This window comes from Dipodomys ordii, unplaced genomic scaffold (genome assembly GCF_000151885.1).
Source record: "Dipodomys ordii isolate 6190 unplaced genomic scaffold, Dord_2.0 Scaffold23, whole genome shotgun sequence".
Taxonomy (NCBI): domain Eukaryota; kingdom Metazoa; phylum Chordata; class Mammalia; order Rodentia; family Heteromyidae; genus Dipodomys; species Dipodomys ordii.
The window spans coordinates 3644463-3654899 of record NW_012267239.1 but is presented as its reverse complement, the minus strand read 5'-3'; the positions used below and the strand labels follow the sequence as shown (position 1 = coordinate 3654899).

At 46.5% G+C, this 10437-nt stretch overlaps 1 protein-coding gene across 1 annotated transcript in view; it reads left to right on the top strand.

Annotated features, from left to right (window-relative positions):
• Nucleotides 1-1379, top strand: part of Nefh (neurofilament, heavy polypeptide) — a 9829-nt gene extending 8450 nt beyond the window's left edge. Inside the window, exon 4 of the mRNA XM_013014266.1 lies at nt 10-1379. Coding sequence (XP_012869720.1) covers nt 10-909 — 900 coding nt within the window. The 3' untranslated portion in view covers nt 910-1379. The remainder of the gene's footprint in view (nt 1-9) is intronic.
• The last annotated feature ends 9058 nt before the right edge of the window (nt 1380-10437 follow it).

Below are 10437 nucleotides of genomic sequence, written 5' to 3'. Positions count from 1 at the left end.
CCTGCGAAGGAGGAGGCCAAGTCCCCTGCGAAGGAGGAGGCCAAGTCCCCTGCGAAGGAGGAGGCCAAGTCCCCTGCAAAGGAGGAGGCCAAGTCCCCTGCAAAGGAGGAGGCCAAGTCCCCTGCAAAGGAGGAGGCCAAGTCCCCTGTGAAGGAGGAGGCCAAGTCCCCTGTGAAGGAGGAGGCCAAGTCCCCTGCAAAGGAGGAGGCCAAGTCTCCAGAGAAAGCCAAGTCCCCTGTGAAGGAAGAGGCCAAGTCCCCTGCGAAGGAGGAGGCCAAGGCTCCTGTGAAGGAGATCCCCAAAAAGGAAGAGGTAAAGTCCCCTGTAAAGGAGGAGGTGAAAGTCAAAGAGCCCCCAAAGAAGGCAGAGGAAGACAAGACTCCAGCCGCACAAAAAACCGAGGGAAAGGACAGCAAGAAGGATGAGAGTCCCAAAAAGGAGGCCTCAAAGCCCGTGGCTGAGGAAAAGAAGGAAGCTGCTGTGGAAAAGCCCCAAGAACCCAAAGTGGAAGCCAAGAAGGAAGAGGGTGGAGATAAGAAAAAAGCAGCAACCCCCGAGAAGGAGGCTCCTGCCAAGGTGGAGGTGAAGGAAGAGGCGAAACCCAAAGAGAAGACAGAGGAGGCTAAAGCCAAAGAGCCCAGCAAACCTGCAGAGAAAGAGCCAGACAAGTCAAAGAAAGAAGAGACACCAGCAGCACCAGAAAAGAAAGATACCAAAGAGGAGAAACCCAAAGCAGAGGCCAAGGGCAAGGAGGATGACAAGAGTCTCCCTAAAGAGCCCAGCAAGGAGGCCCCTGCGCCCAGCAAACCCAAGACAGAAAAGGCTGAAAAATCCTCCAGCACAGACCAAAAAGACAGCAAGCCCCCAGAGAAGGCCGCAGAGGACAAGGCCGCCAAGGGGGAGAAGTAAAGCGGGGAGAAAGAAAACATCCAGAGCAGCCAAAGAAACTCAGGAGGGTCCCGGAGCTCAAGGGTCAGTGTAATGAATTTTCCTTTCCTTTTGTCCTCCCTTTTTCTTTCTGTAAGAGGAAACTGGCCATGGGCCCTCCGTCACCAAATAAGAATTCCTTTTAGTAATTGGTAGCAAGAGAGAGTACACTCAGCTCCAGTACACACTGGAGTGTACTCTTCAACCCTCCCAAGGCGATGGACAATTATGTTATGATAGCTTCCGTAGCCGAATGTGATGTATGCTGAATGCCACACATAAACACTGGACTTCAGAAACTGCCCCCTCCTTTCCAATTAAGTGCATTAATTTCCTGTATGTACCACTGACAGATGACCGCAATAACGAATGAGCAGTTAGAAACGCATAATGCTTGAGATGTCTTAACCTATTCCCGAATGCCTTCTGTTTTCCAAACGAGTGGTCAGGGCCCAGCCCAGCGCTCTTTACTGTGGAAGAGCTGCGGCAGGCAGGGCTGGGCACTGGCCACCCAATCACACAGGGCCCGCCTCCCGCTGGAGTCCACTTTCAATTGCTTCTGTGCAATAAAACCAAGTGCTTCTAAGATGAAGTGTGTCTTCTGTTGTTTGTTCTATTGTCCTGGAAACCCAGGGCAGGAGAGATAATAGCTAATACACCTGACCCTCTGTGGCACTGAGAGAGCATCCAACCAAGTTCTCTGAAGCTCTGGTCTGTCCACAGTTGGTTGGCCATTCCTTGAACCAATGAATTTCCCTCTTTTAGAGTTCATTATGGGTTATGGCTTTGTCACAATCACAACAGTTAGTTCTGAATGATCAGTGGCTGAAAGAGATGGAGGCTATGCTAGAAACCAAATGATGGTATCTCCAGGAAGGAGCAAAGATCTGTCCAGCCACTGACCATCACCATGTGTCACTTCTCCATCTGTCACAAAGTGTGTGTGTGTGTGTGTGAGAGAGAGAGAGAGAGAGTATGTGTGTGTGTGAGAGAGAGATCTGGGACTCAAACTCAGGGCTTGGGAGCTGTCCCTGTGCTTTTTATTCAAAGCTAGAATTCTAATTGGATTAATTGGAAATAAGTCTCAGAGACTGTTCCTGCTCAGCCTGGCTTCAAACCTTGATCTTCAAATATCAACCTCCTGAGTAACTAGTATTACAGGTGTGAGCCACCCGCACCTGGCCATGCAGCCATTGCACGCGCTCTCTCTCTCTTTCTGTCTTTCTCTCTGTCACCCTCTCTGTCTCTCTCTCCCTCCTCTTTCTCTGTCTTTCTCCTCTCTCTGTGTCATTCTCTGTCTCTGTCTCTCTCCCCCTCCCTCTCTCTGTCTCTCTCTCTCCTTTTTTTTTTTTTGTGCTGGGCCTAGAGTTCAAATGCAAGGCCTGGTGCTGTCCCTAGGCTTTTTTGCTCAAAGCTAGTGCTCTACCAATTGAGCCACAGCTTCACTTCCAAAGCTTTTTGGTAATTAATTGGAGATAAACGTTGCACAGACTATCCTGCCCTGACTTGCTTTGAACTACTATCCTCAGATCTCAGTCTTGTGGGTGGCAAGGATTACAGGTGTGAGCCATCAGCATCCAGTTCAAGGTCTAAATTTTAGAAGAATGCCAAATCAGTTTAGGGTGGTCATATTTAAATGACGTTCTATTGACTACTTTTCTGTGGCACTAGGATCAAAGCCAGGGCCTCACCATGCCAGGCAAGTACTCTACCACTGAGCTACACGCCCAGCCCCAAAGGGTCTTTAAATGCCATTTTAGAAATGATTCTGGAGGCTGGGAAGGTGGCTCAGTGGTAGAGCGCTTGCCTTGCATGCATGAAGCCCTGGGTTTGATTCCTCAGCACCACATAAGCAAAAAGAAAAAAGCCAGAAGTGGCGCTATGGCTCAAGTGGTAGAGTGCTAGCCTTGAGCTGAAGAGCTGAGGGACAGCGCCCAGGCCCAGAGTTCAAGCCCCACGAAAGGACCCAAAAAAAACCCCAAAAAACAAAAACAGAAATGATTCTGATTGGCTGTTATCTTAGATTATGAAACATGTCCAAGAACTGAACCTTTAAGCATTATTTTTTTTTGGAGGGGTAGTACTGGGGTCAAATTCAGGGCCTCATGTTCACTCTGTTTGCTTGCTTACACTGTCTAGACTCTATCACATGAAATATGCCTCCAGATCCATGCATTAATTTTTTGATAATTTGCAGGCCTGTCCTGGGTATATCAGACCTCACTATTAAAATAGGCATCAAGGTATTTACTATTTAAAGTATTTATCTTGAAAAATATCCACATTGCTGAGCACCAGTAGCTCATACCTGTAATCCTAGCTACTCAGGAGACTGAGATCCAAGGATCAAGCTTAGAAGCCAGCCCAGGTAGGAAAGTCTGTGAGAGGCCAGATGCTGATGGCTTATGCCTGTAATCCTAGCTACTCAGGAGGCCAAGACCTGAGGATTGCTGTTCAAAGCCAGCCTGGGCAGGAAAGGCTGTGAGACCCTTTTTTTTTTTGTCGGTCATGGGGCTTGAACTCTGGGCCTGGGCGCTGTCCCTCAGCTCTTCAGCTCAAGGAGAGCACTCTACCACTTGAGCTACAGTGCCACTTCCAGTTTTCTGGTGGTTTATTGGAGATAAGAGTTTCATGGACTTTGGGCAGGGGGGGAGAGGGAGAAGGATGGGAAGGGATGGGAAGGGGAAACAAAGGAGGAGGCTACAATGCTTGATAAGAAATGTACTCATTATCTTGTTCATGTAATTATAACCCCTCTGTACAGTATTTTCACAATAAAAAAAAGTTTCATGGACTTTCCTGCCTGGGCTGGCTTTGAACCGATCCTCAGATCTCAGCCTCCCGAGTAGCTAGGATTACAGGCGTGAGCCACCAGCGCCTGGCTGGCTATGAGACTCTTATATCCAATGAACCACCAGAAAACCAGAAGTGGTGTTGTGGCTTCAAGTGGTAGAACACTGGCCTTGAGCAAAAGAGCTCCGGGACAACGCCCAGGCCCCTGAGCTCAACCTGACAAAACAATGAATAAATAAAAAATAGTCTGTGACAATTAGCAAAAAGCTGGAAGTGGGCAGGCACTGATGGCTTATGCCTGTAATCCTAGCTACTCAGGCAGTTGAGATCTGAGGATAGTGTTTGAAGCCAGCCTGGGCAGTTAAGTCTGTGAGACTCTACTTCCAATTAACCACAAAAAGCTGAAAGAGGAGCTATGGCTCAAGTGGTAGAGTGCTTGCCTCGAGCCAAAAGCTCAGGGACAGAGCCTAGGCCTAGAGGTCAAGCCCCAGGACCTGCATACACACAAAAAAGCTGGAAGTAGCCAGCACCGGGTGGCTCATGTCTGTAATCCTAGCTACTCAGGAGGCTGAGATCTGAGGATCATGGTTCAAAGCCAGCCCAGGCAGGAAAGTCCGTGAGACTCTTCTCTCCAATAAACCACTAAGGAAACAGGAAATGGCGCTGTGGCTCAAGCGGTAGAGTGCTTTGAGCTGAAGGGTACAGGGACAGCGCCCAAGCCCAGAGTTCAAGCCCCATGACAAAAAAAAAAACAAAAAACTGGAAGTAGAGGTGTAGCTCAAGTGGTAGAGCCTAACCCTGAGCAAAAAATGCCAAGGGAGAATCTGAGGTCCTGAGACCAAGACCGGGTACTGATATATCCCCAACACACACACACAAACACACACATACACACACACACACACACACACACACACACACATCCACATGGATTAGACAGAATCTATAGGGTTTCTCTCTAAGGAAAAAAAATCAGACTTTGGGATGAGTAGCCACCTGCCCATCCTGGAATGAGTTACAGTGGCCAGGGAGGAGGGAAGACAATGACTTGACCTGCCAGGTCATCTGTTTAACTCTAGATGCAGAGACAGATAAGCATATCTGAATCACAGACCTGACACTTCAGAGCCCAGGGATAAAAAGTACCCTAAGAGCTTCCTGAGAAATAAAGCAGAGTGAAGAACCAGGAATGGCCCCAAATTCCTTAGTAGCAAAGATGAAATGTGCAGAAGCCTCACCTAAGAAACCAAGGATGGGGGTAAAAAAGGACAGGACAATGTCAGGCTGACAGAGTCTCAAAAACTTACTTTCTAAAGTTACTGGAGGACATGCTCCAGCAAAAAGCACAACCAGCCAGGAGCTGGTGGCTTGGCTAACACCTAGAATCCTAGCTACTTAGGTAGCTGAGATCTGAGAATGGTGGTTCGAAGCTAGCCTGGGCAGGAAAGTCTGTGAAACTCTCATCTCCAGTTAGCCACCAGAAAACCAGAAGTGCTGTGGCTCAAGTGGTAGAATGCTAGCCTTGAGCTGAAGAGCTGAGGGACAGCACGCAGGCCCAGAGTTCAAGGCCCACGACTGACCAAAAAAAAATGACCATGAGGTAGGGAGGAAGTTCAATAGCAGACTATGTACTTCCTATATGTGAAGTTCTGGGTTCAAGTCCCAAACCCATTAAAAAAAGAAACACCATAAACCAAGAATTTTAAAAGCTGTGGGAATATAGAAAACGGGGTAGAGCAGAGAAGAGAGAAGGTGCTCTCTGGGGTACAGTGCAGCTCCCATGCATCGTGGAATGGGTGTGCAGGAAGGTGGGGGGCTCCAAGGAAAAAAGATGGAACTGATAAATTGTTTCACAAGACTGGCCATATATAAGATTCAATTGAAAGCCTCGTATTGAACTACTGCAGACTGCAGGAAGATTTAATATCAATAGACAGTAAATGGAAATATTGGAAGTACACATGAAAACAGCATAGAGAACCTCAATGAAGCTGGGTGCTGGTGGCTCATGTCTGTAATCTTAGCTACTCAGGAAGATGAGATCTGAGGATCACGATTCAAAGCCAGCCTGGGAAGGAAACTCTATGAGACTTATTTCCAATTAATCATCCCAAAAGCCAAAGTGGAGCTGTAACTCAAGTGGTAGAGTGCTAGCAAAAAAGAGTTCAGAGACAGAGCCCACGCTCTGAGTTCAAGATCCAGGACAAGCACACACACACACACACACACACACACACACACATCGCACACGTGTGCGTGCGTGCACACGCACATGCACACAAAAACTCTCTATGAAGCAAGGTGCCAGTGGCTCAGGGAGGCTTAGATCTGAGAGTCATTGTTCAAAGACAGCCTGGGCAGACAAATTCAAAAGACTCTTCTTGTCTCCAATTTTCCAGCAGAAAGTTAGAAGTGGAGGTATGGCTCAAGTGGTATAGCCCCAGCCATGAGCGAAAAAGCCAAGGGTAAAAGTAAGGCCCTGAGTTCAAGTTCCAATACTGGGCACAAAAACCAAGAAAGAAAGGAGACAATGATCAACTCCAGAACAGAAGTATGTTATATCAGAGAAAGCTTCATTGTGATACACTAGACAATCCAATAGGTAATAATAGTTATTGATAGCAAGATATAGGAAAGATGAGAGGAAGAAAGGAAAAATTAATTTCTGTCTGAGATCCTGGATTTGATTCCCAGTACTATAAAATAAAGAAGCTCTGGGTGGCTCACACCTGTAATCCTAGCTACTCAGGAGGCTGAGATCTGAGGATCATGATTCAAAGCCAGCTTGAGCAGAAAAGTCCATGAGACTCTTATCTCCAATTAACCATCAGAAAACCGGAAGTGACACTGTGGCTTAAGTGGTAGAGCACTGGCCTTGAGCTGAAGAGCTCAGGAACAGCACCCAGGCCCAGAGTTCAAGGCCCACAACCTACCAAAAACAAACAAACAAAAAGCAAAACCCTCCTTATGTCTCATAATAGAAAGCTTTGCTGAAAACAAAGTACAGTGGAGAAATGAGCCAGGTGCTGGTGGCTCATGCTTGTAATCCTAGTTCTTTAGGAGGCTGAGATCTAAGGATCACAGTTCAAAGCCAGCCAGGGCAGGAAAGTCTCAGACTATCTCCACGAAATTACTCCAAAAAAGCTGTAAATGGAGATGTGGCTCAAGTTGTAGAGTTCTAGCCTTCAGCAAAAGAAGCACAGGGACAGAACCCAGATCTTGAGTTCAAGCCCCAGGACTGGCACACACACACACACACACACACACACACACACACACTCAAAAACCAAACAAACACAAAACCATCCTCCCTTCAGGAAGAGATCAAACCTTAGGAAAATCCAGTCATGTCAATTTAAGAAAGAAGTGCTTGTCAGAAACCATAGTCCTCAGGGACACAGGCAATATGCAGAGAAGAGCTATTTTAGGAGTATGTCCTTCCTGTTACCTAGCTGTTAGCTCAACAGATACAGCTGGGTTGATGAGAAACAGCTTTCATCCTCCAGTGCCCCCCCCCAGTTGTTTCAGACAGGATAGATTAGGTATCCAATAATAAATAACAAAAAAGGGTGTTAACATAGAGAAAGCACCTATGTTTATCTATGTTTACGTCCTAGACACTCAAGGGCCAAAGCTAAAAAGGGAAGACCATGTGGACCCAGGCTTCCAAGTGCACTAAGGCAAACTGCACAGTTTCCTAAAACTTCTATCTGGAAGAGGTATAGGTGTCTCCTGATGACACTGCATTGATCAAAGCAATTTATAGGCACAATCAGTATCTGTGATGGGCAGAGTAGCCCTCAATGTCTACATGCATAGAGAGGGATCATGAGAACTACTGATAACCCCACAGCAATGTTCCAGATAATTCTGATAACTACACTTTTCTATTTCTATTTGGGAAACCACACATCTTCATTCTCAAACCATATAGCAGATGGAATCAAGGTCTCCCAGAAATATCAAGGTTTTAATCTCTGGAATCTGTGGATTTACAGCACAAAGGATTTTATGGGCACAACTGAACTAACAATCTCAAGATGGCAAGATTATCTTGGGTGAACTGAGCAGGCCCAATGTCATCAGATGGGTCCTTTCTAGAAAGAGCCTGGATGATCAGTATCAGAGCAGAAGGTGATGTGATAATGGATGTAGAGATTTGACTGCTGTGCTTTGAAGGCAGAGGAAGGAAGGGACCATCAGCCAAGGACAACAAGAAGCCTCTTAGAAGCTAGAAAAAGAAAAAAGGAAAAGAAAGGAAATGGACTTCCTTCCAGAGTCTCCAGAAAGAACCGTTCCTTCCAAGATTTTTACTTTAACCTAGTTAATCTAATTTTAGGCTTGTAGCCTCTGCAATTGGAAGAGACTAAATCTGTGTTAGGTCATCAGGTTTGTGATGCTTTGTTACAGCAACCATAGGAAACTAATACAGACCATATGCTTGCAAGAAAGGACAAGGCCAGACAGAGTTGAGCTTCTAGAGCCTGGGTACCCCTAGCAGAGGAACAGGAGATAGAGGAGAAAGGACTATCCTCATCTGAAAGGCCCCTTCTCAAGGCTGAAACCTGGATTCCAGGGACAAGAACCTCCCATCTGCAGATCAGGAACAGGCACCAGGTATGGTATTGAGAGTTGACAGCTAATCCTCACAGCCATGCTGGGAGGGATGGTCTGTGGCTACCTACAGTTGTCATGGAGACCCCAACATTTTTATTAAAACTGAATTAAGTGACCTGCCCAGGGTCATACAGCTGTTTAGAGGGTAGAACAAGAATCCAGATGGTTCAATTTGACACCAAACTAACTACTGATATGGGGATTATCTTTTTCTTCTGGATGTAACAACAACAACAAAAAACTTGTGTTGCTGAAATAAATACAAGGCCCAGCTTGTGCACAAGCCCAGGTGGACACTGAGTCTGACTGTGGAAGGGTAGAGCCTCAGAGACACATAGACCTGTGTTAGGTTCCAATTCCAGGCAGGCAGCTCAAGAGATGTGTGAACATGGGACTCAGAATGTGGCTTAAAGGTAGAATGCTTGCTTAGTATGCATGAAGCCTTGGATTCGATTCATCAGTATCACATAAACAGAAAGAGGTGGAAGTGGCACTGTGGCTCATGTGGTGATAGAGTGCTAGCCTTGAGCACAGGGAGGCTCAGGAACAGAGCTCAGGCCCTGAGTTCAAGCCCCAGGACCAGAAAAAAAAAAAGATGTGTTAATAACATGGGTAAGTCATTTTATCCTGAATCTTGGTTTCCACCTCTGTTAAGATAAAGGTACCAACTGATCTGGTGCTGGTAGCTAATGCCTGTAATCTTAGCTACTCAAGAGACTGAGATCTGAGGAGTGAGATTCAAAATCAGCCTGGGGAGGAAAGTCTATGAGACTCTTATTAACCACCTGAAACCACCCGAAAATTAACCACCCGAAAATGGAAAAGTGGAGCTGTGGCTCAAAGTGGTAGAGTGTAGCCTTGAGCAAAGAGTTAGGGGACAGTACGCAGGCTCTGAGTTCAAGCCCCACAACTGGAAACAAACAAACAAACCCAGAGTCACCACATACACTCATAAATAAACAGAACAGTGAGTGACACTGTGATTAGCTCAGGGCCTCACTCAGAATAGATGCTTAATGCCTATTCTCAACAGAGAGGTACAACGTTCTTTGGGAATCTGACCACTCTGTTTCTAACCATGAATAGGGTTTTGTTTTTTTTTTTTGGTTGGTTGTAGGGCTTGAACTCTGGGCCTAGGTGCTGTCTCAGAGCTCTTCAGCTTAAGAGCACTCTACCACATGAGCCACAGCACCACTTCTAGATTTTTGGTGGCTAATTGGAGATAAGAGTCTCACAGATGGGCTGGGAAGGTGGCTCAGTGGTAGAGTGCTTGTCTTGCATGCCTGAGGCCCTGGGTTCGATTCCTCAGTACCACATAAGCAAAAAGAAAAAAAAGCCGGAAGTGGTGCTGTGGCTCAAGTGGTAGAGCGCTAGCCTTGAGCTGAAGAGCTGAGGGACCAGCGCCCAGAATTCAGGCCCCACAACCGGAGCCAAAAAAAAAAAAAAAAAAGTCTCACAGACTTTCCTGCCCAGGCTGACTTTGGATGGTGATCCTCAGATCTCAGCCTCTTGAGTAGCTAGGGTTATGGGTGTGAGCCATTGGTGCCCGGCATGAATAGGGCTTTTTAAAGCTCTGTTTTTATCAAAGTGATCAGCAAGAAGATCCTTGAAATTATGAGTCTTTTAGATTTGTAGAGAAAACACATAAGCATATACTGGGGAAAAAGTAAGGAAAGAGAGCAAAAGAAACCAAGAAGTTAAGTACTGGTGGCTAACACCTGAAATCCTAGCTGAGATCTGAGGATTGAGGTTCAAAGCCAGCCTGGGTAGGAAAGTCCATGAGACTCTTATTTCTAACCATCATAAAGCTAGAAGGGTGGATGGGGGTGGGGAGTAGTTCAAGTGACAGAGCACTAGCCATTGAGCAAAAAAGCTAAGAGACAGAGCCCAGGTTCTGAGTTCAAGCCCCAGTACTGGCAGACACAAAAAAAAGTTAGGGCAGCAAGGGGCTGGGAAGATGGCTCAGTGGTAAAGTGCTTGCCTTGTATTAATGAGGCCCTGGGTTCAATTCCTCAGCACCACATAAGCAGAAAAAGCCAGAAGTGGTACTGTGGCTCAAGTGGTAGAGTGCTAGCCTTGAGCTGAAGAGCTGAGGGACAG